Below are 22,049 nucleotides of genomic sequence, written 5' to 3' on the forward strand. Positions count from 1 at the left end.
AGGTGGAGGAATCAGTGGAGCGCATGGTGTGTATGAACTGTTCTTGCTTTTTGAGGAGGCAATGGAAGGAGGACGTTGCTGCTGTTATGTAGTGATAGCGAAAGCGAAGGCCTGAGCAACTTGGAGACAGCTGGGCTGAAATCGACACATTGCTCCACACAACTTGACACACTCAGACGTTGTGTCCTCCTCTTCTTCTTCCTCCTCCTCTTCCTCTTCTCATTCTTTTGCTTGTTAGACACGGTGGTATGTTACATGAGTATTCTCTTCAGTGCTACAGTTTAAATTTGAAAACAATGGGTCATTATTATATATATGTTGTGTTTTGCTATGTGACAGACAGGAACTAAGAACAACTGTTAGTTAGAAAGGAACAACAGTAAATCTAAATGTTTATTTTTAAAGTTCATCAGTTTATGTCTGACGTTAATAAAGAAGATGATGAATATATGAATGCTTTATTTCAGAAACCATGAGAATAAATTATTATATATAAAATAATATGTAGTAATGAAGCTTGACAGGTAGCCAACCTGGGTTAACTGTGCTTCTCCAGAGCCACTCTTTTTCATCCTGTCTTGATGTTGACTGTCAACCAGGTAAAGCATTAAGTTGTAGTATGTGATGGTTCATTGTATCAGTCCTAAACACACACACATAGTTCAATCAACATATTTTCCTGCCTGCTGCTGGTTTATGTCGAGCTCTGTGATTTTGAATATTGAATTATTGTCCACATGTCTCAACGCTGTGGATGTCTATAAACCTTTGTTTCTATTTTTTCTATCAAACAATATCACACATCCTGATGTTTATGCTGATCATGACATCTAGTCAGAGGATGATGCTTGGACGGCTCATTCTTTATGGAGACACAGCTGGAGCCTGAAAACTCTGTCCTCATGGTCCTTCGAATGCCTCGTTTAGGAGGTCTGAGAGGGAAACCACAACCAGCACTGAAACTATGACTGAAACCAGAATGAGAACACTGACTTCATGACTAGAAGAGTAGGAAGTTCTGCTCCTCCAGGGCACTGAGCGTGCTCGGTAAACGGGAAGACTCGCTGTCCACGCGACAGAAGGAAGCCGTCGTGACCTCAGCTGACTGGTGGCTGTAACATGAAATGAAATCTCGTTTGTTAGAAGACGCTAAAAATAACAAGACCAAGGTCCTGGAATCATCAAATTTAAAGTAACACAGAAGCAAAACAAATCAGCAGTTATTTCAGTCATTAATTAAAAGTGAGATTCCTCTACTCACCACACATTGTCAACTACAAGCACCGAACCACCAGTTATAATTAGGGAGAATCTTCACATCTCTGACACACACCTCGTCCTTAGAGCTGCAGTGTGTGTGTGTGTGTGTGTGTGTGTGTGTGTGTGTGTGCGTGTGTGTGTGTGTGTGTGTGTGTGTGTGTGTGTGTGTGTGTGTGTGTGTGTGTGTGTGTGTGTGTGTGTGTGTGTGTGATACGGTAGGTGGCGGTAGTGCAACTTTAAGGACGCGAGCCGCCGTAAAACACCGAAGAAGAAAGAACTCGTAATTCGAGATTCCAGTGGAGACCGCGCTAGACACGCAGCTAGCGTGTGTGCTGAGTGTTTCCAACAAGAACAGGTTGAACCCGTATCCGCTTTTCCTCAAGGAAATCGACAGCGGGTCCAAATGAGCAAAAGGGCCGCCACACGGAGCACAGGTTCCGATCATCAGGCCAGTGTTGGCGCACGTGCAGAAACGGGTTCATTCCGTAGCATCCGTTTATTCTTAGTCTATTGGGCTTTTTTCTCACCGTGCTTTGATTAAATTCCATTTTCTGCTCACATCAAGGAGAAACGAGTAAACTGGTGTGTTTTGTATTTTTTCTTAAAGACAAATTTACGGTGGCCATGAAGTGCAAATCACAAACAAACAAAAATACGAAACGTAATGACAATAAGAGAAAACACAACGACATTAAAAGGAAACACAAGGACATTAACAGGAAAAGGTAGGGACCAGGTCTTGTTTCTGATTGGTCACAAGCTAAGTCAGTCTAACTTTAACTTCCTGTTTTTAAGAAAACCGTTAATAGTCCCGCAGTGGGGAAATTACTTCTCACAACAGCAGTACAGATTAGAGGGAATACAGCGACAAAACAGTTTGTGTTGGCACAGTACAACGCAGTACAGTACAGGCAGAGTGAGTATGAGTCTCTTCCTGTCCCTCACTGTGATGCTGCTGCTCCAGCAGACCTACAGTACAGGACGGCTGATGCCACCACAGAGTCATAGAAGGTCTTCAGGAGTGGCCCCTCACTCCAAAAGACCACAGTCTCCTCAGCAGGTAGAGTCTGCTCTGACCCTTCATGCACCGTGCAGCCGTGTTATTACCTGCAAGCTAAAAAAAATATAATAATTAAATATTAAATATTAATTAAAATATTAAGGGCTATTTAAGAAGATCATAAATTTGAGGGCTATTCATAAAAGGTTTTCATTGGATGCAAGTCTCGATATGCTGTCAACATATTTTAACATTAAATATTCGGACGCCCAAATCGAAACTGAAAGAAGCAGGACTCAGTGGGACAGAGTCTACTTTTTAATAGGATGAGGGAAGCGCGATCTTATCAGGACTTTGCGGATCTGAACAGCTGTTCCCTACCCTTTCCGTAATGTTGACATGTTGGTTTGTTGTCTGTTAACATCGTCGTGTTTCCTGGTAACGTCGTCATGTTTCGCCTTTTTGTTTGTTTGTGACTTGCACTTCAGGGCCACCGTACTGAACAGCTGTTTGACTACAGTCGAACATTGTAGTTGGCTTTTTTTTAACACTGAGCCTGTTTCAAGTTTCTATCCAAGCACCAACCTCGTTGTTCGGTCTCCAGGCAGCTGTAAATGCTGTAGTGTTATGGACCGGGAGGCATTTAACGGTGCTAATTGTAGAGTCTGATAGCAAATCGACAACCATTTGTAGCATTTACCTGTGTTAAGGATGGCGACAGCGCCCCCAGCTGGGTACAACACAGACCTGTCCAGCCCCCCCTCTTGGTTTTACTGGTTTGCTTGTGCAGTTGTTGCAATTATGTTGCAAAAACATGGACAAACGCATTTAGCAGGTTGTATAGGATCATGGTGTGGAATAAATACATCTGAAGGCTACAAATAGGGAAAAACGGAAAATATATTCTCTTTTTTGCAGTGTTTATAACCCAACTTGCTTTTCAGTGAAGTTCTACTTTAAGTCTTGTATTGTACTGAAATTGACCCATTACATATGGCTAACTCCATATCAAATCAAGCGAAGTTTTCAGCCTCTAAGAGGAGAATAAGAAAATTCATGATACAAAATTTGTGAAACGTTTTAACAAAACCAAGTCTTTGAACATTCCATTTTTCACATTTTTTTCCACATGTAAAATAAACTAAGGATCAGTCCTTAGTCAATTATAGTTTTTGATTTTTTGCCAGTTATGTGATATCTGTACTCTCTCCTACAAAGTATTTGGAAGTTTTATTCAGAGTGAAATTTGAGGACTCGTTTTATGTGGTGTATGAAAGTTCTGGTAGCATGAAGTGTTTTGAGTTTTGGGATCTGGGACACAATCCTGGTACACATGTGTATCCATGGACTTTGATGTCAAATCTGGAATTTATTTAATGTTAAATTTAAATTTAATTGTTTATTTTTATTAATTTATTTTTCATGTATTATTAGTAATGTATTATCAGTTACAGGATGAAGTGATTAGTTAAGTTAGTTTTGACGGTGACTTCGGTTCCTTTTGGTTAATTTTATTCTGACCATATGTTTTGTTTTTTTAACCACATTTTTACCATACATGCACTTCCCTGTCCTAATTGTCCGTTTTCAGACAGATCTAGTAACAAATCAATGACAAGACTGCATATGCATACATATAATCAGACATTTCACTATGATCTATGTATCAATTTTCTCTAACCTTTGATTCAAATAAAATTTACCTTGAGTGTGCAGAATTTATAAAAGACGTGCATTTGAGTCTTGCCCTGTAACATTCGTTGGTGGAAATTTTTGGAATAAAGGCAGATGAGAGAGTTGTCCTTTTGTGCGATTTATTGAAATAATAAAGAAAATAACAAATAATGAGGAAAGCAAATCAAAAAGCCAGCTGGGGAGATCTGAACATACACCACGGAGGTATAATGCAAAGATCACACCATTCTGAGGTTGTCTCTGCCTTTTAACCCTTCTCCTGGGACCTGGTGGAATCTCCTTATCACACTGTGGGTGAAGATGTTTACATTACACAGGGAATACACAAGGTTTACAGCCTTGGGTCTGGTGAGGCATCAGATATAAAGGAGCCAGAGACCGGGGGTAAAAGTCAGACACAGGCCATGAACAATCGTACAGTTAAACACAACATTAGATGTCAGCACTTAATGTGCGACAGAACCTTGAGAGGAAGATAGATTGTTTGTCTAAGAATGTTCAGTTCTGGGTCTAGTACAGAATGCATGGTTGCTATACAGAGTCAGAAATGAACACAAGAAGCATTAAAGTACATTTTTTCCATTACACACTCAACTCTATTTCATCCTGATTACAAGTTCACAATGTAGTAGAACATGTTAAAATGACAAATTTGTCATTCAAACATAATCATACTATTATTGAAAGATTATATATATTGTGAGCTCTTACAGACTTTGACACTGTTTTATTTGGTTAATTCTATTTTGAATGACCCATAAACCAGGAAACCAGCAGACCTGACTATATATATATATTTTTTCTTTGTTCAGGAACCAAGTACAACAAAGGAATCCAGATATCACCACTATGACCAAGGTGATGTTTTTTCATCAGCATCAAATATAGAGATTCATCAGAAAGTTTGCATCCAAGAGAAACCTTACTGCTGTGACCAGTGTGGAAAACGTTATGCTCAGAATAGTGCTCTAAAGAAACACCAGCTCATTCACACTGGAGAAAATCGTTATAGGTGTAATCAATGTGGCAAATCCTTATTTTTCATTGGCAATTTCAAGGCTCATCAACGTGTCCACACTGGAGAGAAACCGTACCAGTGTGTTGAGTGCGGAAAAGGTTTTACTCAAAATAGCTATCTAAGGCAACACCAGTATGTTCACACTAAAGTAAAACCTTATCAGTGTGATGAATGTGGCAAATCATTTGCCTTCAATCAGACTTTAAAGATACATCAGCGTCGTCACACTGGAGAGAAACCATATTGCTGTGATCAGTGTGGAAAGACTTTTACTAGCAATAGTAATTTGTTTATTCACAAGCGTGTTCACACTAGAGAAAAACCCTACTCGTGTGATCAATGTGGGAAATCCTTTGCGATCAGTAGCAATTTAAAGCATCATCAGCGTGTCCACACTGGCGAGAAACCTTATTGGTGTGATGTTTGTGGGAAATGTTTCAGTCTGAATGTCAATCTAATGCATCACCAGCGTGTTCACACTCCAATAAAACCCTACCTCTGCTGTCAGTGTATAAAATCATTTGCTACCAGAACCCATTTAAAAAGTCACCAGCGTATTCACACTGGAGAGAAACCCTACTGCTGCCAACAGTGTGGAAAATCTTTTACTACCGGCAGTGGTTTATACAACCATCGGCGTGTTCACAAAGAAAAAAAAAAGTTTACTTGAGATGACTCAACATTCAGACAATAGGCAGCTCAGTGAATAGATGTCTATCTGTGCAATTGTTAATTAGCTACAGGATATTTAGTAAACTTTTTGTTCTCTGAGCTTTGATTATAATATTTTAATAACAAACCATCTAAGCTCCAATTATTTGTAAGGATACGCTATTATGCATTTTATACTTAAATTGCAACTCATTACTGCTGTGCCCATGCTAAAGGGTCATTGTCAGTGCAACATGTATACATGCATAAAAGACAAAAGCAGTCTCTAGACTTCTTATGTGTTTGGAACACACATGGCAGATCCACATGTGTAGTACACACATAGTAGTATGCTGAATGTGCAGATGCCCAGCAATTTCATGCAGTTGCCTTAATTGGTAATAAGTATAAGTTAGGTATAAGTTATATATCAACAATATTCTTATTTTTGGTGCAGTAGGTGGATCATGGACTGTCCTGACATCTGTACCTTGTATACATGAACATATGTGTGTTTAATGTTATCACATGTTACAAAGTTACACTTTAATGTGCAATCCTCAAATGTATACAATAATATTTGACCGTCACTGGTGATGTATAATGGAGACTCTGGATCTTTGGAAATTATCAGACATTTCCCACCTTTATTTTCTTCTAGATTTTGTGTGACACTTAGACTGAGCTATTGATGGACAATGATTGTCCAGCAAGTTCAAAGGAGCTAGTTTGCAAAGGTCTTGGTAAACAGTAAACTGCTGCTTGTTAATCAGTTTTGAATTAAACTTCATGTTTGGCCTCTCATGTCTGACTCATGTCTATTACATCTTAAATATAAAATGTAAACTGGGTGAAAGGCAAAGCAATAAATTGATAATAAGTCAACCGGATATGTTTGGTATTAAACTTGAATAATAAAATCTTTAGTCCCACATTTTGGAAGTATCTGAAAGCCAGTCTGGCCAGAAGAACATTTACTAAATGAAAACAAAAGGAAGAGCTGAGCTGTCACAGTAAAAATGGCTTGTTTTCCACAGCATCAAGGTGAGATGATCACTGAGCACTTTGAAGTGATTGAATATACATTTATTTTAATGGTGCCTAAACATTTTACTACGGATTTACACACACGTACACATTTGTCTACATCCAGTTTCTCTAAATAGAATTTAAATGAGATTGTGTCTCATCCTTACATTAGATCAAACGAGGAAATCAGATTAATACATTTAGGTTTATATGGGATGGAAGGTCCACCTGGTGACGGAGACTGGAATGAACTGTTCACGTGCTGCATCCAACACCAATGTTCTAGCCATCAAGCCCCAAATCCAACCACCTCTAGGCTATGTTAATCCAAATCTTTTCATTAAACCATTGTAAAGAGTTTATGGCATATACCCAACCCCTAACGTATCAGACCTAGATATGCACTTTCTCAGATCTTTCCCTACTCCCTGAGCTCTTCAACTCCTTCTATTATTTCTATGATTAGAAAACCATCTAGGAAAAAAATCCCATCTCAGGTGTTTAGCTTGTTCTTAGGATGAATACATACAGCAAAACCTTAGAATGAAAACTGGAGACAAATAAAAAGTGCAACAAACATTTATTTATGACAAGATTATAAAACAAATCTTCATTGTCTTCTGTCAGAAACATGTAAAATAAATATTTGTCATATAGATAAACCCTGATTGTTCAATATATAAAGCTCCAATAAAAATAATATGACAGTGAAACTCAGCTGAAACTTTAAGTGCTGGAGGAGAAAAAAGGCGGGAGAAAAAAAGGGGAAAAAAAGAAAATAAAGACATCTGATATCACAGTTCCATACATTCAATATTCAGTGGAAAACAACTTCACAAGTCATCAACATTTCCATATTGGAATAATCAGAGGTTCCATCTTTAAAGAACTGAAAGAGGAAGTTCACAAGGAATCATTTGCATTAGAACTGGCTGAGAAAGAAACTTATTTACTGTATACACAAATCTGAAAACGAGACACATATGAACAGACAGTGTTCAACAGTGACAACGTTTCTCTGACAGGATCAAACTGCCACTATTACACATCACACAAAGACACTGAGGAACCTGATGGGTGATACCAGAACCCAAACCCAGGATAAAGAGGTCCGGTGAATGTTGTGTTGAAGGTGTGAAGGTGGATCAGTTCATCAGAGGAGACTTTGTAGAAGGACAGAGAACCAGAAGGACAGTCCACATACACTGCTACTCTGTTAGACAAAGAGGAGGTTATGGGTGTTTCTTTGCCGTTGTGAGAAACATAGTAACCAGCACCAGTGCATCTCATCCTCCAGGACTTGTTGTTCATTCCAAACACACAGTCTGTGCTGCCTCCTTTTTTCTGATTTCTCTGTAACTCACTGATATATAAACCTTTCCTTTCCATTCAACCTCCCAGTAACAGCGACCAGTCAGACCATTACTACACAGCAGCTGAGGCCAGTCGTCAAATCTGTCTGGATGATTAGGATATGGCTGATCCTCCTTCATGTGTGTCACCTTCCTGTTGTTGTCAGACAGTTGTAATTGTCTGTTCACTGTGTTTGTGTCGATTCTGAGTTGACAGAAATCTGATGGAGAGAACAAGACACAATCCAGCTGCAGTTATTGATCTATCATCAGTTTGACGACGACTCATGACAGTTGAAGATGGTTGAATGTTGTTGATGTCATTAAAAACACACTTACACTTCCTCAGACCTGGTCTCAACCATCGGGCTCCACCAGGCTTCAACCTAAAAGGAAGAGGGGGTCAGAGACATGCAGACGTGTGTGTGTGTGTTACACCCTGAAGAGGGAGAATGAAATGAACAGTGGTGCAGTGGGTAGCACTGTCGCCTCACAACAAGAAGGTTCTGGGTTGAATTCCCAAGGGCCTTTCTGTGTGGAGTTTGCATGTTCTCGTCATGTTTGCGTTGGTTCTCTCCCGGTTTTCCGGCTTCCTCCCACAGTCCAAAAACATGCATTAGGTTCATTGGTGAATAGTTGTCTGTCTATGTTGCCCTGCAATGGACTGTACCTTGCCTCTCGCTCAAAGGCTTCAGCACCCCCGTGACCCCACATGGGAATAAGCGATAGAAAATGGATGGATGGATGTGTGTTACGGTGTGCTGAAATGCCACGGATTCTGAGTCACGAACCAATGGTCACTAATAACCTCATCCACTCCTTTACAACTCTTCCCTTGTACACATTGAGCCCCAGAAACAACTAGACCCAAAAGGCACAGCATAATATTAACATATAGTCTTCCACATACTTGAGAGTGTCCAGTCTCCAGTGTGGATCCTCCAGTCCAGCAAACAGCAGCTTCTCTCCTGAGTCTCCTGGATGATTGTAGCTCAGGTCCAGCTCTCTCAGATGGGAGGGGTTGGAGCTCAGAGCAGAGGCCAGAGAAGCACAGCCTTCCTCTGTGACCAGACAACCTGACAGCCTGCAAACACACAATGTTCAAGCCACTGTACCACTGTTTATTATTATTTGTCATATACTGTATTGTTTGGTGTTAAAAAGTGTATTGTTGAAATGTGTTTTTTGCAGAATATGATTGTGAAATAAGGCTCTGGAAACTGGAGTCAGAGAGATCTAGATTATTCAAAAACAAGATTAATCCTGACCAGAGAGTTTCCAGTTGACAGTGAGGACTCCTCAGTCCATCAGACAGTAGCTTCACTCCTGAATCCTGCAGGTCGTTGTTACTCAGGTCCAGTTCCCTCAGACTAGAGGACTGAGAGCTGAGAACTGAGGACAGAGCTTCACAGCTTCTCTCTGACAGGTTACAGCCACTCAGTCTGATGAGGCAGTATAATAGAGAATGACAATGTACATGTTGTGATTTAATGACATGCAATTTAATGAGACAACTAGACAATCTTGATGTTAAAATAAAGTACCTGTGTGTTACCTTATACTTACACAACTTTCTTGAAGACTTTGACCACTCCCAGTACGAACAGAAAATCCTTCTCTGAAAAGCTTGAAGAGTATTTTACTGGGTCAAACTCATCCAGTTCTTTTCCTGATGACACCAACATGAAAAGCAGAGCTGACCACTGAGCAGGTGAAAGTTCATCTGTAGAGACTTTTCCTGAGTCCAGGTACTGTTGAATCTCCTCCACTAGAGAACAGTCATTCAGTTCATTCAGACAGTGGAACAGGTTGATGTTTTTTTCTGCAGATGGAGATTCTGATATCTTCTTCTTGATGTATTGAACTGTTTCCTTGGTTTTTAAATCACTTCTTGTCTGTCTAATAAGGCCTTTCATGGGAGTCTGATTAGTCTGCAGTGAAAGACCGAGGAGGAAACGAAGGAACAGGTCCAGGTGTCCATTTGGACTCTGTAAGGCCTCGTGTACAGCATCACAGTAGAGCTGTGTCTCTGTAGATTTTTCTATTCTTGTTTCAGACGTCTGGGCTGTGGATTGTTCTTCTGACAACACATTGACCCCAGAGTTGATGAAGGTCAGATGGACATGAAGAGCAGCCAGAAACTCCTGAACACTCAGATGGACGAAACAGAACACCTTGTCCTGGTACAGTCCTCTCTGCTCTATAAAGATCTGTGTGAACACTCCTGAGTAAACTGAGGCTGCTGTGATATCGATGCCACACTCTGTTAGGTCTGACTCATAGAAGATCAGGTTTCCTTTCTGCAGCTGCTCAAAAGCCAGTTTTCCCAGAGACCTTCCAATCACCTTCCTGTTCTTTTTATTCCAGTGTGGATCTGTCTCAGCTCCTCCATCATACTTGATGTTCTTTACTTTGGTCTGAACCACCAGGAAGTGGATGTACATCTCAGTCAGGGTCTTGGGCAGCTCTCCTCCCTCTCTGGTTTTCAACACATCCTCCAGAACCGTAGCAGTGATCCAGCAGAAGACTGGGATGTGGCACATGATGTGGAGGCTTCGTGACGTCTTGATGTGGGAGATGATGGTTGTGGCCTGCTGCTCATCTGTGAACCTCTTCCTGAAGTACTCGTCTTTCTGTGGGTCAGTGAACCCTCTGACCTCTGTCACCATGTCAACACAGCCAGGAGGGATCTGATTGGCTGCTGCAGGTCGTGTGGTGATCCAGAGGCGAGCAGAGGGAAGCAGGTTCCCCCTGATCAGGTTTGTCAGCAGCACATCCACTGAGGTGGACTCTGTGACATCAGTCAGGGTTTTAGTCTTGTTGAAGTCCAGAGGAAGTCGACACTCATCCAGACCGTCCAAGATGAAAACAACTTGGAACTGTTCAAAGCTGCAGATTCCTGCTGCTTTGGTTTCAGTGAAGAAGTGATGAACAAGTTCCACCAAGCTGAACTTTTGCTCTTTCAGCAGATTCAGCTCTCTGAAGGTGAATGGAAATGTGAAGCATATGTCCTGGTTGGCTTTGTCTTCAGCCCAATCCAGAGTGAACTTCTGTGTTAGGACTGTTTTCCCAATGCCAGCTACTCCCTTTGTCATCACTGTTCTGATGGCTCCATCTCTTCCAGCTGAGCCTTTAAAGATGTCTTCTGGTCTGATGGATGTTTCTGCTCTGTATTGTTTCCTGGAGGTTGTTTCAATCTGTCTGACCTCATGTTCATTGTTGACCTCTCCAGTCTCTCCCTCTGTGATGTAGAGCTCTGTGTAGATTTGGTTCAGAGGGGTTGGGTTTCCTGCTTTAGAGATGCCTTCAAAGACAAACTGGAACTTCTGTTTTAGCTGAGATTTAAGTTGATGCTGACAAACTGCAGCAGGAGATCCTAAATAAACAACCAAAAAATGATTAATGTAATTTGTTAGAAAAATGTCAGTTTACTTCTGGTCCACATATAAAAATCATATCAGTAAATGTATGATTGTGTCTGTGATGTTAAATGTTATAAATCCTCTTACTGCTCTGCAGACAGTCAGCCAGCTCCTCCTGCTTCATCCTCCTCAGGAAGTTCACTGTGATCTTCAGAAATGCATCTTTGCTGCTCCTCCTCTGCTCTTCATCCTCACCATCCAACTCCTCCTCATCCTCCCTCTGACTCTCTAAGCATTCTGGGTAATCTGAACTCAGAACCTTCTGTATTTTCTTCAGTTCCTTCTTCACAAACGTGACCATGTTTTCCTCCAGCAGCTGGAACAGAAACTATATGAATGACAGCATCCAACTAAAACCATGGAGACAAACATCAGATCCATGTTGGATACACTGACGATCCACTGGTCTAAAAAGTGCAGCTTGAGATTATTGTGAACACAACAGATGAACAATAGTAGTTGTACATGTACAGACCATAAATATGGAGTCCAGGTGTGTTTGGTGCTGCTGGACAGACTGATCACTGGGAACCTCTGAGCTCTGCAGGTCCACTCTGTGGAGGAACCATGAAGAATGAGTCATGTGAGTCCACACAGACACACAGTCTCAGCAGCTCTGACCAACGTAAATATCTGCCTCCATCACTGAAAAGGCTGAAGTGCTGAAACAAGGAGTCTGCACATGAGACTGGTTGTGAACATGTTGAACTTTGTGAGTATGGGGCAAAGCAGCTGCTCACACTAGGAACTTTCATCTACTTCCTGCATTCATTCATTGTTTGGATTCTTAACCAAAATTCAGATGTCAGCTCTGGTGTTGATACTAGTCACACTTAGTAACAACATCACAACTAAAGTCAAATAGTGTTTGTTTAGTGTTTCCATCACATTGAAACAGACACCAACTCACTTTGACTGTGATACAGCTTGGTCTTTAAAATTAATACTAAAATCCTTTGAGACATCACTCATGATGGACACACAGTGGAATTCAGGTTCAGGTTCAACAAACTCCTGTCTCTTTTGGAACCTGATGGAAAAACAACTCTCACATATTCAGTAAAAACAACAAACTTCCTAAATGTTAAATCATAATAAACATGTAAGGATGAAATATTCTTTCAAATATTATATTTTTTAAATATTATTACTAATTTTAACAGAATCAGTCAGATGGTTTCAGTCATCTCACCTCTGAGCTTCAGTCTTCATCTCTATTCTTCTGATTTTAGAAGGAGTGGCTCCCTCCTCTTTGTCCTCACACTGATCCATTCTGCCTTCCTAACTTCAAGTGGAGAAGAAACACAAACCATTTTCCATCATTAGTCCTGTAACAATATCAGCTGCTCCTCCACTGATTGTGTGTTCTCTGTTTCATGAGTGTCAGCTGGATGTAGTCAGACAGTAGGAGGCAGAGGAAGCTGCCACCAGCTGCGCTATGTCTACTATCAGCCACTAGATGGAGCCATGAAGCTGTAGCAAATCTATCCCCAGTGTTTTATAATGTATATTCTATAATAGTATGTTTTTCTTTCTAATTTAATGTTTTGGAGATCTTGGGGACACTTTGTGCTGTTGTTTTAGCTCACATTTCCTGACATGTATGAGCAGCAATGCAGGCTGGGAGCAGTAATTTGGTGCACTGAGTTCAATGGTGGATCCTTGTCATTGTTCAAGGACTCTAAGGCCCAAAGAACCAGGCCGTCTCCCTAACTCAGCTGAAGCAGTGAGCAGAGAGGAGATGAATGAAGCAGATAAGCAGGACCTTCAACAGTGCAGTATGAGAACTCAACTGTGGTTAAGGGCCCTCTTCTATTACATGAATTCAACTGCGCCAACCTGGCAGCGGAAGCCAAATAATCTCTGTTGGAGCAACATGCTTAGGGGATGTTCTTCTATATTCATCTCTCCTCCTGTTCCAAAGTGCACAAGGGGCGAGTCCCCTGTTCCTTCAGTCTGATCTTTAGTCCTGATGCAGTGTCCCTTTGTTTAGCTTGTTGTTAGGATGAATACATACAGCAAAACCTTAGAATGAAAACTGGAGACAAATAAAAACAAACGTTTATTTATGAAAAACTCAGAAAACAAAGCTTCATTGTCAGAAACATGTAAAATAAATATTTATCATATAATTAAACCCAGATGGTTTAATATATAAGGCTCCAATAAAAAGAATATGACACTGAGCTCAGCTGGACCTTTAAGTAAAGGAAGAAAATAAAGACATCTGATATCACAGTTTGTCCCATACATTCAATATTCACTGGAAACAACTTCACAAGTCCTCAACATTACCATATTGGAATAATCAGAGCTTCCATCTTTAAAGGACTGAAAGAGGAAGTTCACAAGGAATCATTTACATGTACATTAGAACTGGCTGAGAAAGAAACTTATTTACTTTATACACAAATCTAATAAACGAGACACATATGAACAGACAGTGTTCAACATTGACAACGTTTCTCTGACAGGATCAAACTGCCACTACTACACATCACACAAAGACACAGAGGAACCTGATGGGTGATACCAGAACCCAAACCCAGGATAAAGAGGTCCGGTGAATGTTGTGTTGAAGGTGTGAAGGTGGATCAGTTTGTCAGAGGAGACTTTGTAGAAGGACAGAGAACCAGCAGGACAGTCCACATACACTGCTACTCTGTGAGACACAGAGGAGGGGATGGGTGTTTCTTTGCCGTTGTGAGAAACATAGTAACCATCACCAGTGCAGCTCATCCTCCAGGACTGGTTGTTCATTCCGAACACACAGTCTGTGCTGCTTCCTTTTTTTCTGATTTCTCTGTAACTCACTGATATATAAACCTTTTCTTTCCATTCAACCTCCCAGTAACAGCGACCAGTCAGACCATTACTACACAGTAGCTGAAACCACTGATCAAATCTGTCTGGATGATCAGGATATGGCTGATACTTCCCCACATGTGTCACCTTCCTGTTATTGTCAGACAGTTGTAGTTGTCTGTTCACTGTGTTTGTGTTGATTGTGAGTTGACAGAAATCTGATGGAGAGAACAACACACAATCCAGCTGCAGTTATTGATCTGTCATCAGTTTGATGACGACTCATGACAGTTTGAAGATAGTTGAATGTTGCTGATCTAATTAAAAACACACTTACACTTCCTCAGACCTGGTCTCAACCATTGGACTCCACCAGGCTTCACCCTGAAAGGAGGAGGGGGTCAGAGACATGCAGACATGGACATTAAATGGCTGTAATACACACATTGGTTTAGGATTGTGTTCAGATAGAGCTCGTATGTAGGGATGGACTTTAACCAACAACTAAGGAAATGGATCCTGATCTTGGAATCTGTGGACGGAACTGTTTAATTTAATTGTCATAAAGACTATTCAAGCTAAAGTTCGTTGGTGTCTTTTTTCTACGTGTGTCACTCATGTTGTTGCCATTTCCTGTTTTATTTTGACATTTCCTGTTTTGTCCTGCCAGTCAGTCATGTGTTCCACCACCTGTTCCGTGTTTGTAATCAGCCTGTGCATTTAGTCTTCAGCACTCACCAGATTGTTTGTTTGTACACTTGTGGAAACTCTCCAGAGTTTCCAGTAAGATTTGCTGTGCACCAGTATCCTACCTGTTGTTTTAACTTTGCCTTGTCCTCGCCTGTACCTTTGCTGGAGTGTTTTGGATCGGCCGTGTACCTACCTTTGCCTGTCCGACCACGTTATCAGTAAATCCCTTCAAGCCTAGTTCTGTCTTTGCTGTGCGTTTTGGGTCCTTCACTGTGTCGAGTTCTAAAAGTGGGCAACGTGTTTCATTTCATTCCTCCCTCTTCAGGGTGTAACACACTTACCCTGTTTTAGCGTAAGTGTGTGTTACCGTGTGCTCACAAAGCCATGGATTCTGAGCCACAAAACAATAGTCACTGATAACCTCATCCACTCCCTTACAACTTTTCTCTTGTACATAAAAGAATAAAACCCCCAAAATGCCCAATGAGCCACAGAAACAACTCGAGCCAAAAGGGACAGCATGATATTAACAGCTAGTTTTCCACATACTTGAGAGTGTCCAGTCTCCAGTGTATGGGGTGCCAAATGTAAAAGGAGCACCTATAACTAGTTTTCTCACATTTAACTAAATGACACAACATGTTTTCTCACATTTAGTTAAATGTGCAAAAGTCTAAATGTAAATGTTAAATGTTAAATGTAAATGTTAAATGTAAATGTTAAATGTAAATGTTAAATGTTAAATGTAAATGTTAAATGTTAAATGTAAATGTTAAATGTAAATGTTAAATGTAAATGTTAAATGCTAAATGTTAAATGTAAATGTTAAATGTTAAATGTAAATGTTAAATGCTAAATGTTAAATGTAAATGTTAAATGTAAATGTTAAATGTTAAATGTTAAATGTAAATGTTAAATGTTAAATGTAAATGTTAAATGTTGGCCGAGCGTAAAACTGAATATTCATGAATGGGCAAGTAGACTCCATCCCTACCCTCAAACAGCGCTGGTCTCAGATCAGAGACGCGAACTCAATCACCTCAAACAGTGCGCGCAAACCCCGCCCACATCTGATCTGGAAACTTTTGTTTTTAGCCTGGACGTAACTTCGGCTAGCTAGTATAGTTAGCCAACTAATTCTCCACCGGCGCCACAGAAATATTCTTTTTAAACCTACTTGACTTCTCATTAATGGTGTTTACGACAGAACGGCAGTTTGAAGCGGAGCCTCAGCCCGCACAACTGCCGTTACAGCCCGTTTAATCTCCCCCAACGGGAGGGAGTCGAAGCTGGCGGCCATGATGGCTTCGACTTCAAGCTTCTCTCCAGTATTTTCGTGCACCGATCCAGAGTCAGATGTGGGCGGAGCTATGCGTACTGTTTGACGTGTTTGAGTTCGTGTCTCTGATTTGAGACCAGCGCGAGTTTTACACTCGGCCAACATTTAACATTTACATTTAACATTTAACATTTACATTTAACATTTAACATTTACATTTAAAATTTAACATTTATATTTAACATTTAACATTTAGATTTAACATTTAACATTTACATTTAACATTTAACATTTATATTTAACATTTAACATTTAGATTTAACATTTAACATTTACATTTATATTTAACATTTACATTTATATTTAACATTTACATTTAGACTTTTGCACATTTAACTAAATGTGAGAAAACATGTTGTGTCATTTAGTTAAATGTGAGAAAACTAGTTATAGGTTCTACTTTTACATTTGGCACCCCATACCAGTGTGGATCCTCCAGTCCATCAGACAGCAGCTTCTCTCCTGAGTCTCCTGGATGATTGTAGCTCAGGTCCAGCTCTCTCAGATGAGAGGGGTTGGAGCTCAGAGCAGAGGCCAGAGAAGCACAGCCTTCCTCTGTGACCAGACAACCTGACAGCCTGAACACACACAATGTTCAAGCCACTGTACCACTGTTTATTATTATTTGTCATATACTGTAGTGTATGGTGTTAAGAAAAGTAAACTGTTCCGTTTTGAATTGTGTTTTTTTGCAGAATATGATTGTGAAATAAGGCTTTGGAAACTAAAGTCAGATACCGATAGATCTAGATTAATTTAAAATCAAGATTAATCCTGACCTGAGAGCCTCCAATCGACAGGGAAGACTCTTCAATCCATCAGACAGTAGCTTCACTCCTGAATCCTGCAGGTCGTTGTTACTCAGGTCCAGTTCTCTCAGACTAGAGGACTGAGAGCTGAGAACTGAGGACAGAGCTTCACAGCTTCTCTCTGACAGGTTGCACACACTCAGTCTGATGAGAAAGTGGTGACAGAATAATAAACATTTGTCATAAATTGTAGCATTCGTGAAACATGAATATGAATTTGATTAAAACAAGTAGCTGATGGAATATGACTAAAATAAAAATATGTACATGTTTTTGAAACAAAATTCCCTCTACAAAAGTAAAATTACGAGATGAGAGGATAAGGATGAGAGAAATATTCTGGCTTTACCTATTCTACTGAGCTCCTTCTGATTCATGCTGCTAAGCGAGGATAAGAAGAAGCTGCTAAGTTTTTGTGGCTCTGTTATGCTCATTTAAGCACACTTGGTTTTGCGCAGCCCTCTGACCTGAGAGTCTCCAGTTGACAGTGAGGACTCCTCAGTCCATCAGACAGTAGCTTCACTCCTGAATCCTGCAGGTCGTTGTTACTCAGGTCCAGTTCTCTCAGACTAGAGGACTGAGAGCTGAGAACTGAGGACAGAGCTTCACAGCTTCTCTCTGACAGGTTACAGCCACTCAGTCTGAAGAGGCAGTATAATAGAGAATGACAATGTACATGTTACGATTTAATGACATGCAATTTAATGAGACAACTAGACAATATTGATGTTAAAATAAAGTACCTGTGTTACCTGATACTTACATAACTTTCTTGGAGACTTTGACCACTCCCAGTACAAACAGAAGATCCTTCTCTAAAAAGCTTGAAGAATATTTTACTGGGTCAAACACGTCCAGTTCTTCTCCTGATGACACCAACATGAACAGAAGAGCTGACCACTGAACAGCAGAAAGTTTAAATGTAGTTAGACCTCCTGGCTCCAGATACTGTTGAATCTCCTCCATTAGAAAACAATCATTCAGTTCATTCAGACAGTGGAACAGGTTGATGTTTTTTTCTGCCGATGGTGACTCTGAGATCTTCTTCTTGATGTACTGAACTGTTTCCTTGGTTTTTAAAACACTTCTTGTCTGTCTAATAATGCCTTTAATCGGAGTCTGATTAGTCTGCAGTGAAAGACCAAGGAGGAAACGAAGGAACAGGTCCAGGTGTCCATTTGGACTCTGTAAGGCCTCGTCCACAGCATCACAGTAGAGCTGTGTCTCTGTAGATTTGACTGTTGTTGATTCAGACGTCTGGAATGGTTGTTGTTCTGACAACACATTAACTCCAGAGTTGATGAAGGTCAGATGGACATGAAGAGCAGCCAGAAACTCCTGAACACTCAGATGGACGAAGCAGAACACCTTGTCCTGGTACAGTCCTCTCTGCTCTATAAAGATCTGTGTGAACACTCCTGAGTAAACTGAGGCTGCTCTGATATCGATGCCACACTCTGTCAGGTCTGACTCATAGAAGATCAGGTTTCCTTTCTGCAGCTGCTCAAAAGCCAGTTTTCCCAGTGACTCAATCATCTTCCTGTTCTTTGGACTCCAGAGTGGATCTGTCTCAGCTCCTCCATCATACTTGATGTTCTTCACTTTGGTCTGAACCACCAGGAAGTGGATGTACATCTCAGTCAGGGTCTTGGGCAGCTCTCCTCCCTCTCTGGTTTTCAACACATCCTCCAGAACCGTAGCAGTGATCCAGCAGAAGACTGGGATGTGGCACATGATGTGGAGGCTTCGTGACGTCTTGATGTGGGAGATGATGGTTGTGGCCTGCTGCTCATCTGTGAACCTCTTCCTGAAGTACTCGTCCTTCTGTGGGTCAGTGAACCCTCTGACCTCTGTCACCAGGTCGACACAGCCAGGAGGGATCTGATTGGCTGCTGCAGGTCGTGTGGTGATCCAGAGGCGAGCAGAGGGAAGCAGGTTCCCCCTGATCAGGTTTGTCAGCAGCACATCCACTGAGGTGGACTCTGTGACATCAGTCAGGGTTTTAGTCTTGTTGAAGTCCAGAGGAAGTCGACACTCATCCAGACCGTCCAAGATGAAAACAACCTGGGACTGTTTAAAGCTGCAGATTCCTGCTGCTTTGGTTTCAGTGAAGAAGTGATGAACAAGTTCCACTAAGCTGAACTTTTGCTCCTTCAGCACATTCAGCTCTCTGAAGGTGAATGGAAATATCAAGTGTATGTCCTGGTTGGCTTTGTCTTCAGCCCAGTCCAGAGTGAACTTCTGTGTTAGGACTGTTTTCCCAATGCCAGCCACTCCCTTTGTCATCACTGTTCTAATGGCTCTGTCTCTTCCAGCTGAGCCTTTAAAGATGTCTTCTGGTCTGATGGATGTTTCTGCTCTGACTGGTTTCCTAAACACTGTTTCAATGTGTCTGACCTCATGTTCATTGTTGACCTCTCCAGTTCCTCCCTCTGTGATGTAGAGCTCTGTGTAGATTTGGTTCAGAGGGATTTGGTTTCCTGCTTTAGAGATGCCTTCAAAGACAAACTGGAACTTCTGTTTCAGCTGAGATTTTAATTGATGCTGACAAACTGCAGCAGGAGATCCTAAATAAACAAACAAAAGAATGCTTAATGTAATTTGTTAGAAAATGTCAGTTTACTTCTGATCCACATATAAAAATCATATCAGTAGAAGTGTGATTGTGTCTGTGATGTTAAATGTTATAAATCCTCTTACTGCTCTGCAGACAGTCAGCCAGCTCCTCCTGCTTCATCCTCCTCAGGAAGTTCACTGTGATCTTCAGAAATGCGTCTCTGCTGCTCCTCCTGTGCTCTTCATCCTCACCATCCAACTCCTCCTCATCCTCCTCATTTTCTAAGCATTGTGGGTAATCGGAAATCAGAATCTTCTGGATCCTTTTCAGCTCCTTTTTTACAAATGTGACCACGTTTTCCTCGAGCAGCTGGAACAGAAACTATATGAATGACAGCATCCAACTAAAACCATGGAGCCAAACATCAGATCCATGTTGGACACACTGACAATCCACTGGTCTAAAAAGTGCAGCATGAGATTATTGTGAACACAACAGATGAACAGTAGTAGTTGTACATGTACAGACCATAAATATGGAGTCCAGGTGTGTTTGGTGCTGCTGGACAGACTGATCACTGGGAACCTCTGAGCTCTGCAGGTCCACTCTGTGGAGGAACCATGAAAAATGAGTGCATAAGGTGAGTCCACACATACACACAGTCTCAGCAGCTCTGACCAACATAAATATCTGCCTCCATCACTGAAAAGGCTGAAGTGCTGAAACAAGGAGTCTGCACATGAGACTGGTTGTGTACATGTTGAACTTTGTGAGTATGGGGCAAAGCCGCTGCTCACATTAGGAATGTTCAACTACTTCCTGCATTCATTCATTCATTCATTGTTGATTCTTAACCAAATTCAGATGTCAGCTCTGGTGTTGATACCAGTCACACTTAGTAACAACATCACAACTAAAGTCAAATAGTGTTTGTTTAGCGTTTACATCACATTGAAACAGACACCAACTCACTTTGACTGTGATACAGCTTGGTCTTTAAAATTAATACTAAAATCCTTTGAGACGTCACTCTTGAAGGACACACAGCTGGATTCTGTTTCAGGTTCAGGTTCAACAGACTCCTGTCTCTTTTGGGACCTGAAAAAAAAACTCACATATTTAGTAAAAACATCTTCATAAATGATAAATAATAATAAATATGTGATGATAAAATATTCTTTGAAATATTATATTTTTTATTAATTTTTTAATAATTAATAATTATTTTTTATTAATTTTAACAGAATCAGTCAGATGGTTTCAGTCATCTCACCTCTGAGCTTCAGGCTTCATCTCCATTCTTCTGATTTTAGAAGGAGGGGTTCCCTCCCCTCTGTCCTCATACTGATCCATTCTGCCTTCCTACCTTCATGTGGAGAAGAAAAACAAACTGAATGTAGTCAGACAGTGGGAGGCAGAGGAAGCTGCCACCAACTACTGTACCTCTACTATCAGCCACTAGATGGAGCCATGAAGCTGTAGCAAATCTATCCCCAGTCTTCTATAATGTATATTCTATAAAACGGTAATGTTTTGTTTAATGTTTTGACAGCCAGTCATGAGCAGCAGTGCAGGCTGGGAGCAGTCATTTGGTGCACTGAGTTCAATGCTGGACCCTCGTCATTGTTCAAGGACTCTAAGGCCTAAAGAACCAGGCCGTTTCCCTTACGTAGCTGAAGCATTGAGCAGAGAGCAGATGGCGTCTAATTTTCACTTCCTGCTGCGTCACAAACAAACTGCTAACTAAAAAATGAACTAATGAGTTTACAGAGAAAACAAGACAAAGTAAAACCACTAACCACCAGGTAAAATATTCTCCGTTACAAACAATCTGCTTGCAGATGTTTCCTATGAGACCATCAACCAACTCTGCTTCTACTCTGACTCTACTGAAACGCAACATGGAGGAGAAAGTCTGTCCATCACATTCTGAGTTAGTTTAACAAGTGAGCAGCAGATTTGTGCCTGTTTGCAGAGGAACAAACTAACAAACAGTTATTGTGAAACCTTCACAACACTAATGTCCAATACTTCACCTTAAATGCAGGAAATTTGCCGAAGCTCGACGAAAGTAAAACACTAAGGTAGGTAACGGATGTTGAAGGCTGTGAAAAAAACATTACTCAGTAGTGTCTCCCCTCCCCCTTCTTCTTCTTCTTCCTCTTCCTCCTGCTCTTCTCTTTGTTAGACACAGTATGTTGCATTAGTATTGTCTTTAGTGCAGTATATAATAGAACATAGAAAACAATGGGGCAATAACATATACTGTATGTGTTATGCTGTTGTGTCTGACTGACAGAAACTATAATAAATATTATATATAAAATAATATGTAGTACTGAAGCTTGACAGGTAGCCAACCTGGGTGAACTGTGCTTCAGAGTGTGGACTCTGAAGGGAAACAACTTCGCCTACACTGAAC

The 22,049-nt window shown here is 40.8% G+C and overlaps 3 protein-coding genes across 9 annotated transcripts; 1 reads left to right on the forward strand and 2 right to left on the reverse strand.

The window, feature by feature from the left end:
- Nucleotides 1–1,519: 1,519 nt before the first annotated feature.
- On the forward strand, nt 1,520–8,041 carry LOC114849401 (zinc finger protein 239-like). Of its 2 annotated transcripts, none has more exons than XM_029140823.3 (2): nt 1,520–1,708; nt 4,768–8,041. In XM_029140823.3, exons 1-2 carry the CDS (start codon nt 1,664–1,666, stop codon nt 5,641–5,643), a joined length of 921 nt encoding a protein of 306 aa, XP_028996656.1. In that variant the 5' UTR covers nt 1,520–1,663; the 3' UTR covers nt 5,644–8,041. The 2 variants fall into 2 exon arrangements, with proteins under 2 accessions (XP_028996656.1, XP_055361814.1); XM_055505839.1 differs by having other exon boundaries at nt 1,566–2,320.
- A 47-nt stretch (nt 8,042–8,088) lies between these two features.
- Nucleotides 8,089–13,153, reverse strand: LOC114848994 (NLR family CARD domain-containing protein 3-like). The gene is made up of 8 exons (XM_055505685.1): nt 12,620–13,153; nt 12,338–12,457; nt 11,903–11,981; nt 11,515–11,743; nt 9,572–11,381; nt 9,274–9,447; nt 8,345–9,089; nt 8,089–8,226 (listed from the first exon to the last, which is right to left on the reverse strand). Exons 1-7 carry the CDS (start codon nt 12,697–12,699, stop codon nt 8,867–8,869), a joined length of 2,715 nt encoding a protein of 904 aa, XP_055361660.1. The 5' UTR covers nt 12,700–13,153; the 3' UTR covers nt 8,089–8,226; nt 8,345–8,866.
- A 323-nt stretch (nt 13,154–13,476) lies between these two features.
- Nucleotides 13,477–21,783, reverse strand: LOC114849067 (NACHT, LRR and PYD domains-containing protein 14-like). Of its 6 annotated transcripts, XM_055505637.1 has the most exons (12): nt 21,664–21,781; nt 20,901–20,993; nt 20,600–20,725; nt 20,156–20,234; nt 19,771–19,996; nt 17,834–19,637; nt 17,538–17,711; nt 17,041–17,214; nt 16,683–16,839; nt 15,472–15,488; nt 14,570–14,616; nt 13,477–14,450 (listed from the first exon to the last, which is right to left on the reverse strand). In XM_055505637.1, exons 2-12 carry the CDS (start codon nt 20,978–20,980, stop codon nt 13,918–13,920), a joined length of 3,417 nt encoding a protein of 1,138 aa, XP_055361612.1. In that variant the 5' UTR covers nt 20,981–20,993; nt 21,664–21,781; the 3' UTR covers nt 13,477–13,917. The 6 variants fall into 6 exon arrangements, with proteins under 6 accessions (XP_055361612.1, XP_055361615.1, XP_055361614.1 ...); XM_055505640.1 differs by lacking the exon at nt 17,041–17,214; XM_055505639.1 differs by lacking the exon at nt 15,472–15,488 and having other exon boundaries at nt 16,684–16,839.
- Nucleotides 21,784–22,049: the final 266 nt, after the last annotated feature.

Source organism: Betta splendens, chromosome 2, assembly GCF_900634795.4.
Source record: "Betta splendens chromosome 2, fBetSpl5.4, whole genome shotgun sequence".
NCBI lineage: Eukaryota > Metazoa > Chordata > Actinopteri > Anabantiformes > Osphronemidae > Betta > Betta splendens.